The sequence below is a fragment of the Anas platyrhynchos genome, chromosome Z (genome assembly GCF_047663525.1).
Source record: "Anas platyrhynchos isolate ZD024472 breed Pekin duck chromosome Z, IASCAAS_PekinDuck_T2T, whole genome shotgun sequence".
Lineage (NCBI taxonomy): Eukaryota > Metazoa > Chordata > Aves > Anseriformes > Anatidae > Anas > Anas platyrhynchos.
In genome coordinates this window covers 12,494,365-12,513,734 of record NC_092621.1, presented here as the reverse complement: position 1 = coordinate 12,513,734, position 19,370 = coordinate 12,494,365, and the positions used below count along the sequence as shown (strand labels likewise).

General features: G+C 36.0%; 1 protein-coding gene across 5 annotated transcripts in view; it reads right to left on the bottom strand.

The window, feature by feature from the left end:
- SPEF2 (sperm flagellar 2) overlaps positions 1–19,370 on the bottom strand; it is an 89,491-nt gene that overhangs the window by 47,950 nt on the left and 22,171 nt on the right. For all 5 annotated transcript variants that reach the window (XM_072030789.1, XM_072030788.1, XM_072030786.1 and 2 more), the window contains 12 exons: positions 17,975–18,143; positions 13,756–13,975; positions 13,120–13,250; positions 12,847–12,916; positions 9,769–9,842; positions 8,713–8,816; positions 6,657–6,913; positions 4,863–4,971; positions 3,867–4,024; positions 2,719–2,858; positions 565–692; positions 320–458 (listed from right to left, as the gene is read on the bottom strand). In XM_072030789.1, the coding sequence (XP_071886890.1) occupies positions 320–458; positions 565–692; positions 2,719–2,858; positions 3,867–4,024; positions 4,863–4,971; positions 6,657–6,913; positions 8,713–8,816; positions 9,769–9,842; positions 12,847–12,916; positions 13,120–13,250; positions 13,756–13,975; positions 17,975–18,143 (1,699 nt within the window). The remainder of the gene's footprint in view (positions 1–319; positions 459–564; positions 693–2,718; positions 2,859–3,866; positions 4,025–4,862; positions 4,972–6,656; positions 6,914–8,712; positions 8,817–9,768; positions 9,843–12,846; positions 12,917–13,119; positions 13,251–13,755; positions 13,976–17,974; positions 18,144–19,370) is intronic.

The following is a 19,370-nucleotide window of genomic DNA, read 5'->3' as shown; positions in this document are numbered from 1 at the left end:
TGTTATGGAAATGACCAAACCTATAAGAAAAATCTCTGAAAACCATACAATGTAAAGAAAAAGAAAGCAGAGAAATTCTTACTCTAAAATGTACCAGAATATGACAGTATAACTTAAACAAAGAAGCAAGACAAAAGAAAGGCATGGCCACAAGCCACACCAATTGTGACATATCACTTTATGTACAACAAGAAATTAATTAGTTTAAGAGGAGTGGTAAAGAGCCAAAAAAAATGTAAATAATAATATCATTCATGTTACACGAAGATTGTATACAAACAAGTGATAGGGTATATTATAACTTTTGTCATTAACTTACAGTAACTCTTTGATGTAGTTCTGCTTTTGTTTCCTCATCTTCTCGCAGGTCATCAGCAATTGAATTAAAATCTGATTGCCATTGAGATACAAACTCCTGCTTAAGATCTGGGCGCTTTAAATAATCTTGGAAATTTTTTCTGTAAATTATGGCCAAAAAAATTGTAATGTTAAAATACAAATAGAATGCCAGATGAAACATACAAAATATGAATACTAAAGTGGTAGGGTACTTTTTCTACTCACCTAATGCCTGCTAAGTAATAAATTATAGAGTGCTGTTCATCCCTTAGGCATCTAAGTATAACTTTGATGGTGCTGACATATGCATTTTCTATGTTTTCCCAGTAAGGTACTAAAAAATCAGGTATCTCCTGCATTTTTAAAAACATTAAAATTCATTGACACATTTATTGGTAATCCTCTTAGCTATATCATTAGCAAATATAAGAAAGATTTCATCAAATCATATTACTGATGTCTTTCACTACGTATTTCTTTTGATTTACAACTACTTACAGCTAATTATAAACATTGTACCAACATATAGGTTATCCTATGCATTCTTTGGAAAAAAGTGGCCATACTCAACATGAATGGGAATTACCAGCAAAATACTGCTGATATGTGCTTTTTGGTGTATTAATAAATTCAGTAAAGAAGGATGAGTAGTTAGGTGGTACACAACTGTTCAAACTAGTAAAAATTAAAGGTGACTGTCAAGTGTTGCAAAAGTGACATTTTACTGACTGACTGTCAAAAAATGACAAATGAAGGCCATGACCAGAGGAAACACAACATACTGACTTATGGGCTGTAGCTACTCAGAAAGAGATTTACAGCATATGCAAGCTAACTGCAGTTATAAAATCAAAACTGGTAAACATTAGGAATGGAATTACAGAACAAAATACAAAGCATCATTATGCACCCCTCAAATCCACATCCTGAATACTGCAAGCAGTCCCACTTCCCTACCTCAAAAAATTTTCATTGGATCTACAACAGGTAGACAGAAAGAAGGGCAATGATCGTGATTGAACATACTGTACTGATTCTTCATGAGGAGAATTAAACATTATGACTGTATTGGAAAAACAATACCTGAGGCAAAATGAAGAAGGGAGATAGGATAGGTGCCTGTAATACATAAGTACCTTCAGAGGGTGAATACAGAATTATTTTCATTGTATCTCACAATACAAGAACGTAGACTCAACCAATAATCCAAGCAGACAGCAAGTTTAAAGCAAAGTGACAGAACTAACTTTTTTTTTTTTTCATAAAAAGCAGAATTATGCAGGCCATATCATGGAGAACAAAAAGTAAATTGCTTCCAAATAAACAACTAGACATAACGACAGAAGAAAAACCTGCTGAGGGCTACTAAAAACACAGATGCAGATATAAAGTTATCTCAGGAAATCCCTAAATTTCACATCTTAATTTCAGTACTTAATGTTTTTTTTGCCTCAGCCTTTAGTAGTAAGACAGGTTGTTCTCCTGGTAACCAGCCCCTTGAGCTGGAAGATAAGGATGGGGAGCAGAATGAAGCCTCCATAATCCAAGAGAAAATGGTTAGTGACCTGTTACACCACTTAGATATGCATGGGTACTGAGTGAGCCAGCAGAAGTGGTCACCAAGCCACTTTCCATCATTTATCAGCAGTCCTGGCTATTCAGTGAGATCCCAGCTGACTGAAGTCTAGCAAATGTGATGCCCATTGACAAGAATGGCCAGAAGGAGCACCTGGAGAACTACAGGCCTGTCAGTCTGTCCTCAGTGCTGGGGAAGGATACAGAGCAGATCATCTTGAGCGCCATCTCACAGCACACACAGGACAACCAGCACAGGATTAAGCCTAGTCAGCTTTTTGTGAAAAGCGAGTCTTGCTCAACAGCCTTGGCCTCCTTCTATGACAAGGTGATGCACTCGGTGAATGAGGGAAAGGCTGTGGATTTTGTCTGTTGAGACTTTAGTAAAGCTTTTGACACTGTTTTACACAGCATTGTCCTGGAGAAACTGGCTGCTCATGGCTTAGATGTCTGTATGCTTTGCTAGGTAAAAAATTGGCTGGGTGGCCAGGCCCAAGGAGTAGTGATGAATGGAGCTAAATCCACCTGGGGGTCACAAGTGGTTTCCCCCAGTGCTTAGTACTGGGGCCAATTCTCTTCACTACTTTTATCTATGATCTGGACAAGGGGATCAAGTGCACCCTCAGTAAGTTTGCAGATGACACGAAGTTCGGTGGGAGTGCTGATGTGCTTGAGGATAGGAAGGGTCTACAGAGGGATCTTGATAGTCTGGATTGATGGGCCAACACCAACTGTATTTGTTCACTGTTTTATTCACTGTTTTTTCCAACCTAAATGATTCTATGATTCTGTGAATTAATGTACCTTGGGAAGTGGTTCATCTACATAAATCCATTCATCTGATCCTGGTTCAATTGGTGGTGGTGTCACAGGAACAGAAGGAACCAAATCTTGAGATGTAACTGGTAAAGGCTTTTTTCCTGGTAATTTTTCTTGAGCAGAACCTTAGAACATAGAATTAGTACATTCAAACGTATTTTAAGTAACCAAAGATATCTATGCTACATCTATGCTGAAAATAATGAAACAGATTCAATGTTTCATTGTTAGGCATTTTTCATCAACATATATACTGATCAAACCAGTGATTCCATAGTTGTTATAACATCTCCTTCCAGTTAGGTTGCGTTTTGCAGGATTGATACTTTTCTAAAACCATCACTGTGAGAGAAACAAGAAGATAAAGATTTTGTGTGCTTTTACAAAATATTCTTTACCAGGTAAACCAAGGTCAGTGGTGTTGATATAATTCTGAGGTTCATTATAACTATCATTATTTCAAGGATTCCCTGCTTAATTAAAGCACAGCTGTAAGCAGTTATGGTTTCCATGTGAGACTTGGGAAAGAATAATGTGGTGCAAGACACATATAGACTATCTTCTAAAAATCCTCAAGATATGAAAGTGGTTATTCAAAAGTCTGCCAATTCTGTTTTATTTGATACATATTTTCCCTTGGGTATTTATTTTTCCCTTTTTATTTTTAAATGATTCTGTCCTTTGGGGTGATTAAGAGGAAACATGCAATAAGATGCGCCAAAAGAAATGTTAATAACACTGCAAGTTATTCATATTTTTAAGCTGCTGATGATGTTATGCCACATGGTAAAGATGCTAGCCATAATACTTTAACTCGGAAGAAAGGACTGACTTTAGTAATCTGTTACCTCAGTGAATTTAAATATATCCAATTGACAGTTTATTTTAAACATATTAAAACCTTTTCTCAAATTACCTTTGCAACTATATAAAATCAGTCTCTCTGAAACAGTGTAGCAGAAAAATTCAGAGTTCCAGGGCAGTTATCACTAACTCATAAATCTCCAAAGTCTTGCAGGGACGGTGAAAATTGGTAGTGTTTCCATATATTTGTATATATTAATCATTAGTATTAATTATAAAGAACAAAGTCTTTTTAATTAAATGTAAAAAGTAGGAACAAAATAACTTACTTCTATTCTGTTTTTTGGCAATTTCTCCCATTAGAATTTCCTTTACTGCTTTGCACACAAGACTTTCTTCTGTCTCTGCATTGACTTTCACTAGAATATTCTGATGGACTGAAAACCAGTTCTCTAATTTTGGCCATGTGTCTAGAAAGCCTGAAATTCTACAAAAATCATATTAAAATTTTTTAAATCTAACTACTGAAATAACTGCAGGAAAAGAAAACATTTTCCCAAAACTAATAAACAAAAGAAAGATCACAACATCTAATCCAATACTAAAGTAAATTCAGCAAATACTTTTTGAAAATATTTAAATGTCCATCCACATCAACCCTTCATTTTCAGCATCAGAAAATTTTCAAGTTATCTAGTTGTATATATTTGTTACTCTTTCTTGTCACAATGTAAGCATATGTTTTCTTCTATCACAACAAAAAACAATAATAATCAATAATGTAGTAGTCTAAAATAGTAGTATCAAATATTTAGACATAAAACTTGGTGTTCTTGATTTTGCTCTCTATGCAAAATAAAACAAATAGTAATTGTATAAAACATACAAAACTAATTTATTCTTTATTACTGTAAAAGCAGAAGATCCCATTTCAAAAATTCTGTAACTCAAGCCATTTCACTCAAGGGCAATCACATTATATATGACATTTCTCTGATGGATGTATGTATGCATACATAGATATGTAAGTATATGTATTCTTACATATATGAACCAGTATATGGTTCAGTCAATATATATCTAGAAAAGGAAATTCTCCTTATAAAAATACCTTGGAAAAGCAAAACATATGAATTCTTATCTTCTAGGATTATTTGTATCGTGCCAAGAATCCACTAGCTCTTTAAGCTCCACATCAGATAAACTCATAAGTAAAATCCTAACATGAGGCGTATCAGTACAATCATGGATCACATATGAAGTTCAGATTATTTACTTGCTAAAAATATGGTTGAAGTAACTTTTTTGTACTTCAAGCAACATACCTATGTAGCACCTGGTCCCTTACTAAGTCAATCTTCTCTTCAAGGATTTCAGCATCTGAATTTTGATTGTTGTCCTTCTGTTCCATTTGAGATGGCTTTGATTTATGTGCTGTGTGGAAAACAGCATATATGAACATATGTTGAAAAAGGTAATTATACAAGTAGTGGTTGGCCCCAAATAAGATAATTATTAAAAGAAAGATTTTAGCTTTCCTTCATTTTACAGTTCTTCATCTAAAAACTGGGTGCCAGCTTCCTAAAAGAAAAGAAGGGTCAGATCTGACTAAGGACCTGGAGTCAGTGCCTTCCCTCCTTTTCTGCTTAAATGCAGTCAGTGATAATAATAATACTTCCTGATGGATACTTTGCAGTCATAGAAATCTCCGGTTGTAGAGATGGGATAGTCTCATGGACAGACTACTTCAGGCTTAACTATTCTTAGTTAGAAGCTGTTTTCCCAGTCTAATCTGAATCTTCCTTGAAGTAACTACTCCTTTCCACAACAGCAATAGACAGATAAACTATTGCACCTGAGGACAAGGTATCCTCTTTCTCCGAGTCTTCTCGAGATTAAAAAACACTTTAATCAACTAATTTGACACTTTTTAAAAAAACTTCATGATGTTTTTTATTGTTTCTAGGACTCTTTCTATCAACACATGACATCTTAAGAAATAAATTATTTTGGGGTTATTGAGACTATATCATGTATTATCAAATTTTCGAAGTGTTTTGGCACACAAGGTCTTAAAATTAACACAAATTTTAAGTGCCTATACATTTATCTTGACTGCATTGTTAGCAAAACCTCTAACAATTTTGCCTCATTCTCATCCCACCTCTCCTTTCTTTTCTTTAACAAAAGTTAAATGCTGTTAAATTCAAGCCAAGTGCTATGAAACTGCTGCAGTAAAAACAATAAAGAATCTCCCTACAATTTGGACAATACAGGATGTACTTGTGAAAAGAACTCATGTTTTGCCAAGATGAATAAGAGCAATGAAAAGTATGTGGCTTGGAATTGAAACAGCCCTCAAAAGGCCTTTGATGCCTTTGTCATTTCTGGTCAAAATCACCTACTTACAGGTGTTCACTGACTAACTAACATATGACAAATGCAGTGTTCAATAGGGAATGAATGTTGGCACATCCCAGAGAAATAAAGTTAGCACATCCCTTTGTTTACCCTTTCCTTTGTCTCTTTCCAAATATGTCTCTTGGAGAAAAATACTATTTACACATACTCATTTGGAATGAGTCATATTTCTGCATTTGACGTAAGTTGTGTTTTTCTCAACTGCTGTTTTATGTGACAGCTAACACTAGCCACTGCACTACATCAGCTCTAGTGAGATTTCAGAACAAATAAAACCAAGGATATACACATGTATTTGCACACTTCTAATGTGCTTTTGACTGAAACACGTATAAAGAAATTGTGCAATAATTCTATTTCACTCCAATGAGCACGATGTAAGGTAAATCTGGTAAATATAAGCTAAATTTATTAAGTCATGTACTTCTAGATAAATAAACAGAGAACAGCCAAAGTTAGAAGAGGACTTACATATGGAGAGGAAAACTGACAGGAAATGATAAAAAAATGTAATTTCATAATTATCTGAAAAATTAAAAATAATATATAATTTTGTATCCTAATTGCACTAATCAAATTGCCATTACATTGCAAAGTATTCAAAATTTAGTAGTTTCAATATTATAACAACCTTTATATTCCCCTTAAATCAGAATCTGCTTGTCATTTAACTTTGTAAAGTGTAGTTGGAAACTTACACTTCAAGCTAGCCATACGTTTCAGTACTGTCGTGTCTGAAATATCCAATAATACCGAAACATCAAATGCAGGTAAGGAAACCGGAGGCTTGTTAGGGGCTCTGGGATCTGTAACAAGGGAGAGCTTTCCAGGGTTCATATCTTCTGCTTCTGCTTCATCTGGATCAACCCCTATATATGCTTTTTCAAATAGCTTTGCCTGATTAATTGTCATTGGAAATCCATCCAGAATCCATCCCATCTCCGGTGGTGTTTGGCTATTGGCAAAAAAAGAATCAGGATTATACAGTGAATAGACAGCATAATATTAACACCTAAAGAACAGCTTGTCCTAGCAGTCTTTCATTCCAAATTCAGTGTATGCAATATCCTCATGAACACAGAATATGACAACTATATTTGTGAAACAACAGATTTTATACCAGGAAATTACATCAAGTATAGCTAAAAGTGATAAACAAAACAACATCTGAGCAGAGTCCCCCAAGGCTCAGTACTAGGGCCAGTTCTCTTTAATATCTTTATCAATGATCTGGATGAGGGGATCGAGTGCACCCTCAGTAAGTTTGCAGACGACACCAAGTTAAGTACATGTGTCAATCTGCTCGAGGGTAGGATGGTTCTGCAGGAGGATCTGGATAGGCTGCACCGATGGCTGAGGCCAACTGCATGAAGTTCAACAAGGACAAGTGCCGGGTCCTGCACCTGGGGCGCAATAACCCCAAGCAGAGCTACAGGCTGGGAGAGGAGTGGTTGGAGAGCTGCCTGGTGGAGAAGGACCTGGGAGTATTGGTTGATAGTCAGCTGAATATGAGCCAGCAGTGTGCTCAGGTGGCCAAGAAGGCCAACGGCATCCTGGCTTGTACAAGAAGCAGTGTGGCCAGCAGGGCTAGGGAAGTGATTGTCCCCCTGTATTCGGCTCTGGTGAGGCCACACCTCGAGTACTGTGTTCAGTTTTGGGCCCTTCGCTACAAGAAGGACATTGAGGTGCTGGAGAGAGTCCAGAGAAGGGCAACGAAGCTGCTGAGGGGTCTGGAGAACAAGTCTTACGAGGGAGCTGGGATTGTTCAGCCTGAAGAAAAGGAGGCTCAGGGGCGACCTTATTGCTCTCTACAGGTAGCTTAAAGGAGGCTGTAGTGAGGTGGGGTTGGTCTGTTCTCCCATGTGTCTGGTGACAGGACGAGGGAGAATGGTCTAAAGTTGTGCCCTGGGACATTTAGTTTGGATTTTAGGAAGAACGTCTTTGTGGAAAGGGTTGTTAGGCATTGGAATGGGCTGCCCAGGGAAGTGGTTGAGTCACCATCCCTGGAGGTCTTTAAAAGATGTTTAGATGTAGAGCTCAGTGATATGGTTTAGTGGAGGACTTGTTAGTGTTAGGGCAGAGGTTGGACTCGGTGATCTTGGGGGTCTCTTCCAAAATAGATGGTTCTGTGATTCTGTGATCTGTCTTGATGTTTTCAAGAACAACTTCTATACAAACTATTATCAGAGATGTAATTTCACTGTTTTCTTGAGGTGCTAACTTTTGCACTAAAGAAATAAATAGTAAAATCTGTTTCATAACATAAAGTACCAATGGGAGTAATACAACTTACATGATACTCATATGAGAACTGAAGTGCTAACTGCTTATCAGGAGAGTAGACAATTTTCTGTCATGTAAGAATATAAAAAAATAAGTAACTTAACTGCCTAAGTATGAATGTTTGGATTATGTATTTCACATAAAAGCTAGAAGAAAAAACACTAGAATGTTGTGAATAGTTTCCAACTGATAAACAAAATAGAGACATTAATTATATTTAATGTCTATGTGATAGATGATTATTTTTTTACTTGCTGTCAGTGGTGCACAATAATGTCTGTGTAATTTAGGGCTAGATTCTACTGCTTTAAAACGAGGATTAACTAACTGCACTAATTAGCTCCACTTTCCCAGCAGAATACTCCAACGTTCCAGTAATGCACTGAATAAAGAGAAATGGCTGACGCTGGCTCTACAAACTGGATAATTACACTCTCTATAACTGAGGAAAAAAGCTACACAATTTCATACTTAATAGCTTCCAAAAGGATGGCAACTAGTAATTCATCAGGAATACTTTTTCCTTTCTTCAACAATTTCTGTGATGCAGCACCAAGCTTGGCACGTACAGATAGCTGTGGAAGAGTGCAGTTAGAAGAACATGTAAGATTCAAGTGCTCAGAATACTCATGACACTGACAGTTAAAAAGAACTATTCTACTTTACATAGATTCTACTTTACATACTTCTGTGTTATATGTTTTCCATATATTTATTTACATTTATTGTGTTATTTATTAATATTTATTGTGCTATTTATTTATATTTAATGTTTATTTTATTATCTATATTTATTATCTATTTAGGAGAAATAGTTTAAAATTATGTAAAAAGACCTAATATAACTGAAATATCACTGAACAACATTACATCCATGAAAATGCCAGACAGAAATGAGGTTGAGAAATAAAGGATAATGAAAGCCAAAAGACTAAAAAATCAAGTGTACGAGTTATTCTGATTTAACTGTGCAATAATTCTGACTCATGTCCAAGGTCACTCTGGTTTTCTCTACTCTAAATCCATTGATGATTTCATTTCTGATAGCTTGAAAGAAGCCTCAAACTGAAGTTTCCTATAGCAGCATTTAATTTTTTTAGTTCTATAGGAACCTTCCTAGTTTTTGAAGTACTCTTCAGCTCAACCAGTAAAGTCAAATACATCACTGGAGAATTAAGTATTTATGAACATAAAGAAAAGAAACCTTATCATGGGATGAATTATCTGCTTAGCACCATCAAGATAAGGAATACATTTCTGCTAACTCAGAAATGAAGAGGAAGTACCATATCTTACATAAATGTGAAATTAAACATTTTTGTAAAATTCTAGCTGCATGTACAACTCTAACCAACATACACAGGAATAGATTTTTATAAGATGTCTTTCTAAATTTCATACAGAAAATGCTTGCAGTAAGGTGAACAAATAAATGCAGGATGATGAAATGGTGTCACCATTCTGTAGTTTAATAAGATTTTAACAAAGGTATCTTTATATAGTAGCAGATAAAATCAAACTACAAACCTTGGACAGGTCACTCTGGCTGTTGTCTGGTTCAGTTTTTTGACTAGGTGAATCATTTTTGATAGGACAATTACCTAAAATAGGTACATTATAAAGTTTGACAGTTTTACTTCTATAATATTTCTTACTGTAGATAAATAATAAAAGGTATGTTAAATCATCAGAAACATAGAATCATTGCATAATTCAGGTTGGAAGCAACCTCCAGAGGTCACATAGTTCAACTTTATGGTTAAAGCATCATCAGCTGAAAGGTCAGACCAGGTTGCTCAGATTTTTACTTTGTCTCGAAAACTTCCAATGATGGAGACTACCTCTCCATAGAATCTGTTTCAATATATTCATGGAGAAAAGATATTTTCTTGTGTCTGGTGGAAAAGGGAAAGAAGAAGGATTTTTACAGATATCTCCACAGCAAATAAAGACTACGGAAAACACGATCCAACTGCTGAAAGAGACTTTCAAAATGCTGAGGTACTTAAAGCCTTCTCTCTCTCAGCTTTTAACAGTAAAACTTGTTTTCAGGAATCCCAGTCCCCTGAGATTAGCAGGAACGTCTGCAGCAAGGAGTACTGCCCACTGTGGAAGGTCAGGTGCAAGACCATTTAAGGAACATGAATGTGTGTGTAAGTCCATAGGACCTGATGAAATGAATCCAGGGGTCCTGAGGAAACTGGAGGACAAAGATGCTAATTCACTGGATTTTATATATGGGCCACTTGTTGGATAAGGAATTGGCTAGTTGGCTGCACTCAAAGAGTTGTGGTCAATGTCTCAATGTCCACGTGAAGACCAGTGATGAGTGGTGTTCCTGAGGGGTCAGTATTGGGACTAGTATTATTTAACATCTTTTTCAGAGTGATTTAGTGCACTCTCATCAGGTCTTCAGATAACACAAAGCTTTGTGGTACAGTCAAAACACTGGAGGGAAGAGATACCATCCAGAGGGACCTGGACAGGCTGGAGAGGTGAGCCTGTGCAGACCTCATGGAGTTCAGCAAGGCCAAGTGCAAAGTCCTGCATCTGGACTGGAGCAATCCAAAGCACAAACACAGGCTGGGAGGAGAATGCATGGAGAGCAGGTCCAAGGAGAAGGACCTGGGGGTACTGGTTGATGAGAAGCTCAACATGAGATGTGCACTTGCAGTCTAGAAAGCCAACCATATCCCAGGCTGCATCAAAAGAAACATGGCCAGCACGTTGAGGGAGGTGGTTGAGGGAGGTGATTCTCCCCCTCTATTCTCCTTTCGTGAGACCCCACCTAGAGTGCTACTTTCAGATCCCCTACACAAGAAGGACATGGATGTATTCGTACAAGTCCAGAGGAAGGCCATGAAGATGATCAAAGGGCTGGAGAACCTCTTGTACAAAGACAGGCTGAGAGAGATAGGGTTATTTAGCCTAGAGAGAAGAAGGCTCAGGGAGACATTACAGTGGCCTTCCAGTACTTAAAGGGGACCTACAGAAAAGCTGGAGAGGGATTCTTTGTCAGGAAGTGGAGTGATAGGACAAGGGGTAATTGTTTTAAACTAAAAGATGTTTTGTTTAGATTAGATAGAAGGAAGCAATCCTTTCCTGAGGGTGGTGAGGTACTGGAACAGGTTGCCCAGTGAAGCTGGGGATGCCCTATCCCTGGAAGCATTCAAAGCCAGGTTGACCAGGGCTTTGGGAACTTGATCTATTTAAAAGTATTCCTGCCCATGCCAGGGTAGTTGGAACTAGATGATCTTTAAGGTCCTTTCCAAACTAAACCGTTCTATGATTCTGTATCTCAAGTGGTTTAGGTTGCCATTCAGAGAGACCTTGATGGGCTGGAGAAAAGGGCTGTCAACAATCTCATGAAGTTCAGCAAAGGGAAATGCAAAGTCCTGTACATGTATATGGGAAGAAAAGTCTCGTGCATCAGTTTAAACTGGGGGCCAACTGTCTTGAAAGCAGCTGTGCAGAGAAGAAGCCTTGGAGGGCAACAAGCTGACTGTGAGTCAGCCATGTACACTTTCAGCAAAGAAGGCTGACAGCATCCTAGACTGTGTTAAGAACGTTGCCATCAGGTCAAAGGCAGTTGTACTTGAGCTCTACTCAGTCCTGGTTAGACTGTATCTGGAATGCTGTGTCCAGTACAAGAATGACCTGTATATACTGGAGGAGGTCAAGCAAAATGCCGTAAGAATTATTAAGGTCCCAGAATATCTGATGTACAAGGAGAGTCTGAGAAAGCTGGGATTGTTCAGCCTGGGGAGAGAAGGCCTGAGGAGAATCTTGTCAATGCTCATAAATACCTGATGGGGGGAAGTAAAGACCAAGTCAGAAATTTCTCAGTGATGCCAAATAAAAGAACACAAACTGAAACAAAAGAAATTCCATTTAAACAATAAAATCTTAACACTAAAGGTTATGGAACATAGGAACATGTTGCTCAGTGAGGTTGTGCAGTTTACTTCCTTAGAGATGTCCAAAACCCAACTGGACACGGTCATGGACAACCTGCAATAGTGACCCTGCTTTAAGGAGAAACACTGGACTGTGTGACTTCCAAAGATCCCTTCCACCCTCAACTTCGGAAGTTGTTTGGAAGTTGTTCCACCCTTTGGAAGTTGTTTTTAAGATGAAGCTCTCATCCTGGACTTTGTCTGTAGTACATCACAGTTGTGTAACAACCACATCAGCACTCTATTCTATCTCTGATTCTAACCCTGATACGTATCTGTGGTCTTGAGTGTCTGATTTGACTCAAGACTTATTTTCATCAGCAGACTTATCGCCAGACTAAGGTTCACACTGTCTCTGGACCTGGTCCTGACCCTGACTTTAGTCAATATCCTCACTTTTTGTTGGCAAAGTGTTGGCCCTGCCTAACTTATTATTGTCTTAATCTCCTAGCTCACCCTCCCTTGTGGAGCAGCCTGAACTTGCTGCTTTCAGACACTACAAATGTGTGGAAACAGTAACTTCGTTATAGAAACTATGGTGAAAACTCAGACATGGATAACAGAAAGGCTAACTGCATTTAAATCTAATAAGATAAGAGTTGAATTACAATAAATTATAATTAAATAATAGATATACACACATACACACCTTCAGTTTCATTGATAAATGTTTCTGTTAGAATTTCCAGTAGTGATGATTTTGACATGTTCATCTGGACCTTGTATCAATTAAGAAAAGAAATTATGAGAAAGGAAACTACACATTAAAGAAAACCAAACCTGTGAATTGAATATGTCTTGAAGTCTTCTAAGTCAAAACTTAGAACTAAGTAAGAAATTGAAACAATATGCTTTTTTTCCTTATACGTGTCACTCTCTTTTCCCTGTCGTACCCAAAACGAAAATTAATAAAAATGCTTACCTCATTTTGTTTCACGGAACTCTCTGCTTCCTGTGAAATTAAGCTGTGTTCACTTTTCATTTCATTTTTAAGAAAAGCTTGGATGGCCTCCTGAACCAGAGTATCAATAGATAGTACCTGAATATTGCAAACTAATATAAGAAAAAATAAGATAGTTTTACAGTTTGAGCCGATCACACATAGACACAGACCACTATTAAAATTAAATTAATTCTGAGAAGACATGCAAAAGCCTAGTACATGCAAACCAATGTATGGTTCCTTTTGTTTGGGCTTTTGATGTAAGTTGTTACCACTGTCTTTGCTCTGTGACCACTATACAGCATATAACCACAATCACAGATGTCTGCTAGTCTCTTCCATAGAAAAAATCCTCAGAGAATTCAAAATCATTTTTAAATTCTCAAGAAATGCAGAAGTAATACTACAACAACACTTTATGAAAGTTCATGTGTTTTTATCTTATTTCGGAAGATAATGAATGAATGACTTGCAAGGATCTCCTAGAAAATATGGATGCACGCGTGTTTCAAGGATAAGTAATGCAAGGATTTGCCCAAACAAATGTCATTCTAAGAGTTGGATTTAAAAACAATTAAGTATTTTAAAGAAATTTAGGTTAAAAAAATAATCTACCTTTTTCAAGAAACTTTACACAGGTAGTTTTTCCACTAAAAAGTTTTCCCAAAATGCATCCCTTAATAGGAAAAGAAGGAAATACAGGTAATGAAGATTTGGGTTTTGGAGGGTAGAAGATCTCCATCAGTCTACGAAGCACATGACCCAATATGTTATTATTATGAGGAGGTTTGTTTTCACTGTTATCTTCAGTTGGACACCATTCCCCTGTCATACTCTGTATAAATGACAAATGATGAGACAATTTGTCAATATGCCTTGTCTTTCATCTTTCTATATATGCCATTACATAAACAAATATACAATAACCAAATCTGAACAGTACTAAAAAATAAAATATTTTTAGAATAGAGCCTTGTTAAAATCAATAACTGTCATTATCTCTAAGCATTTATTAATATTCACTAATAATTAGTTGAGAGACAAGTACTCCTACGATCATTTTTACAGATTGCTAGATTCATTTTTTAAATCTCACAAACAAGAAAAGTCATTTCACCAATATGACAGAATGAATCAGTAGCATATTTGTGAAATATTATCCTACCATTTAGCGTTCTAAAAAATAGGCAACATTATTGCCCAGTATCACAATGAGATCTTTGAAAATACAGAGAAAGATTTCAAATACAGTTATCTGCCTAATATAAAGTCAATAGACAAAAAAACACCTGCCAAACCCTAAAACTCCCCACTCCCACACTCCCAACGAATTACATAAATCAGAAAAGAAAGGAAATACTGAGTAGAAAATTCCAGTTCATCTGCACTGAGATCAATATAAATTTATCAGTGGTATGAGTTACAAGCATACAGCTTAATGAGGCTGTCTCTTACTGACAATTGCACTGGGAGAAAGATGAGAATGGAAGGATATAGTCAGAAGAACGGAATATATTTTTTGCTGCTGTATTATTGCATCTTATAAGGCTAGGAAAGTAACAATGAAGTACATGTGAAGTTTATGCTATAATAAGCTAAAAGAGAACATTCTAGTATGCAGGATAATACTAGTCTTGTTTCACTTATTATTTAACTGGAGGGTAATAAACAGCTGTCTGGAAGATATGTGGACTAGTAATATTCCCAATTAGATTTTGGCTTGTCATCTTATTTGGGGTGCACACTAAAGGGTTGTAAGGCACAGTCAAAAGTTTCAGTAAGGAAATTTCAACACAGAAAAAAATGAGGGAAAATAATGTTCACAATGAGGGTGGTTAAGCACAGGAGTAGGTTGCACAGAGAGTCTGTGGAATTTCCATCCTTGGAAATATTTGAAAGTTGACCGGCCAAGGCACTGAGCAACCTTATCTGATTTAGAAGTTGAACCTGCTTTGAGCAAAGAGGTTAAACTAAATGATGACCATATCCCTTCCAATGTAAACTATAGTATCATTCTATAAATTAAATATTTAATTACATCACCTAGTTTCATTCAAAGTTCTACTGAAATACAATGTTTTAAATTCATGTTCTAGGTTGTTTTTGTTTTTGTTTTGTTTTGTTTTTCCTGACTTTACTATTTACTTTAGGGCTGGAGCACCTCTCCTATGAAGGAAGGCTGAGAGAGCTGGGAATGTTCAGCCTGGACAAGAGAAGGCTCTGGAGAGTCCTCACTGAGACCTTTCAGTACTCAAAGGGGTCTTATCAAAAGGAAGGAGAAGGACTCTTTACTCAGGTAGATAAATATAGGACAAGAGAAGTCTTAAAAGAGGATAGATTTAGATTAGACATTAGGAAGCAGATCTTCACTGTAAGGGTAGTGAGGCACTGGAATGGATTGCCCAGAGAAGCTGTGGATGCCCATCCCTGGATGCCCATTTATAATAATGCTAAAGACCATGTTGGATGGGGCCCTGGGCAACCTGATTTACTGGGTGGCATCCCTGCCTATGGCAGGGGGGTTGGAGTTAGATGATCTCTAAGGATCCTTCCAACCCATGCCATTCTATGATTTATGATTCTATTATAAATTATATATTGCCATAGCATACTTTCTAGTAACAGAACTAGATCAGCGTTGACTTTGAACATATATGCATTAGATAAAATAACACCATATAATTTATTAATACTATAAATGAAAATGTGACTTTTTAACCAGTAAAAACAACAAAAAATATTTTTGAGTTGCAAAATATCCACTCTCTAACCTATCTCAGAGAATGTATTTTTTAATATGTAGTGGAAAAGATATGCTTAAAAAAATAAAATCCTTGTTCTATCTGAATCATGCTCCTTTAAAATTGTGAGAAAAGATGTTATCAACTATTTTAAATTCTATCAAACCTGTAGAAAAAATGAATTCCAAATGGAATGGGTTTCTTATTTGAAGTAATCACCTTTCAAATTTCTTGTCTTTTTCTTTCCAATCTAAAAGATTGCTAGATTGAATTTGTCTTTGTTAAAGTAGCGTACATGTTAGAAACAAGGCTTCAGGTATTCAGGCCAGAGTTATATAACTGCCAGTCAACACCCTCAATGATAACTGCAAATTATTTGATATTTTGGACAGTGCCTACTGTTATGTTTAGTTTGGGGGATTTTATTAATTTATGAAGTGATTAGCCACAACTGATCATGTGATAGTTTCCAAATGTTTTCAAGCTCAGTCTAATATAGAATGTACAACACACTGATAGTGCTTTATTTTGTTCTTTTATTTTATCATATATGTTTCTTTTAGTCAGCATTCTTAATATAAACTTATTGTTTTTGAGAGATGCCAAGTTGCCTGTGCCACGCTTTTTCCACTGTGATGAAGAAAATCAGCATAAATTTTACCAGAATGCCCTGCCAATACACTTTTGTTTAGATGAAATACTCTGAAGGAATTAGCTGTTCACTTAGGTTTTCAGGTGACATACGTATGTATTGGTGCCAACAATTTTACACAGGTTATGTGATATCAGCTTTTGATGAACACTCATTCAGTAAGGCATAAGACTGGAAAAAAAAATAAAAATAAAAATGTGAATGTGCATTTGAAACAAGCTGGTAGTGAGAAAAATGCTTTAAATTAAATGTTTAAATTTTCGCTTTCTTCAGTGCCCCTATATCGAAAGAAGACTACTGAGACTCTGTAATACAAAAAATATTGACTAAAAAAGTTCATTTTTCATTAATGTTCCCCTGTAACTTTTTCCTCCCTATCTGTCCTGTATGTCCTCCCTTTTGATCTTCAGTATTTGCTTTTTTTTTCCACCTAAAGAGAATGATCATGAATTTCATTACATGGGTGGATATGGCCTGAACAAAGAACTTACAAATAAATTCATCAGAAAAGCACATATTAAGATTGAAAACAAAATAAACTGAACTGCAAGACATTCCCCACAAACTCCTAAAAAACATTTAGACTCGTTGCAAATAAAAAAAAGTACAAATTTGTCCAGGAGGTGGGTAAAAGCACATGTATATTATGGTTATAATTTCCCAGCCAGTCAAAGACAGGCTACTTATAGTGATTTTGACACATTATAGTTAAACAGAATATTTGAAAATACTGATGTGTTTTTACCCCCAAAGAAAAGCATCAGTTACATTTTAATTTGGAAAATATTGTACAATACTTTTTAATTATAACAGGGCAACATTCATTCTTCACCTTTCACTTCTGAAATTACATATTGCATCCTAAAGTTGAGGAAAAGTTTTAAGGTACCTCGTATCCTAACAGAAGGTTACAAAAACATCAGCCATTTATAACAATGTTTAAAAATGTTCCCATATGAAAATAAATAGATCACCCAAACCAATAAATCTTGTTAGAAAGCTTTCATTCAAAATTGCTAGAATTAAGACTACCCTGTTTTGTAACAGACCCTACTTCTTTTCACATGCTTTTGCTGTCTACTTCTTCTTGAATTTTTAAATATGGTAGCATTAACCATACTTTCACATTCCAGTTAACTAAAATTCATTGCATTCCAATTTACTTGTTGGCTCTATGAACTCAGGAGAGAAATATAATCAATGTTATAATAAGCATGAAATTATAACTGTGTTTTCAAATTGTATCAGCTGCCTAATGCTACAAACATAAAATATAGCCATGTATTTCATACAGAATCCGATGTAACACAAAGAAAATGCATATCAAATTCTGATATCAGAAACTACTAAAAGAACAAAATGTAACATCACAACAAGATGTTTATGATTATGTACAATCAGGATGTATTATATTCCATTACGTCTTATCAGTTTGATATACCTTATATTCACCATAATCTTTTTCATCTAACAGATTCATTTTATTCAGTTCTACAAGTTGTTCTGGGCTTGGTTCATTTGGCAAAGGGTGAATTGAGGCTTGTTCATATATTGGTTTTTCACTAAAAAAAAATTCCTTCCAATCACGCATCAGTTTCAATGGAATTTTGCTGCAGTAGAAAACAAACAAACAAACAAACAAACAAAAATGGAATGAGTTCCAAGCCAAAAATTAAGAGTTAGATGTTTGAAAATAGTGGACCCAAATTTACAAGAACTACAATCATGAAATAGGGATATGCTAGACTTGGTATGGTTTATAATGTTTTCTGTAATTACTATAGCTTGTTAGGAAGAAACCATAAAAATAGTCACTCACTAGTCACATACATTAGTCACAATACATACAATAGTCACAATAGTCACACATATTGTACATGTATGACATCAGTAGGTCCTTGTAGGTTTCAGTATCTTCATAAGTGATTTATCACAGTATTTGTCTGGCAGAGATGTGTGGTAACAGTTTTGCTGCAACTCTATTTCCCTGCTTCAAAATACTCTTCTCATTTGTGGCATATGGCCTCCCCTCACCAAAAATCAATACAATTTTTCCAGATTTTTCTGGAATCTAAAATTCATTCAGAATTTTATAAGTAATTAAACTTTTTTTTTTTCCCTTTCATTCAGAAAGGAACAATATTCTTATGGAACAAGATAAACTGCATATAAGTACCAAGTTATTAAGCAATTATAGTTATTGCTAAAATATAAATAGGACTCTGACATGCATGGGTGCTAAACAAACTGTATAAAAACAGCTTAAATTTGACATATACTCAAAGTGTTCTAGGATTACATCCATCTGGAGCTTTTTTTTTTCTTATTTGTTTATTAATGCTTGTAGATGAGGGCTGTAACATTAAGGAAACTACATGCATGATTCAAAAATAATTGAATACATACTGTATGCACCTTTTTCAATTAAGTGCACAGAAACACTGACAAAACCTATAGGAAGCTTTTGGCATACTTTCTAATCATGCAAGCTCCTCCCCCCCCCCCCCCAGTCTGATCACTGAATACTAATGAGAGAACAACAGAGAATCCAAAGCCCTGCTCTGTGGTTTTGGAAACACTACTACATCACAGGCATGTGGAGATTGCTGCCTTTTTAGGACATTCTCAGAAGCTCTGTGGAATTGTAGCGTGTCAGAATAGGGAATCACAGCATGTAGGACCCAGACTTTGGACCAAGTTGCAATTTTCAGAACTGTCCAGGCAGGTTGATATATATTAGGAAATTCATCCTCTCTATATTACTGTTGGGAAACATTCAGCTAGTGGAGCAACCTACTGTGAGATGAGCAGCATTCAGTTTTTAACTTTTAAATGAA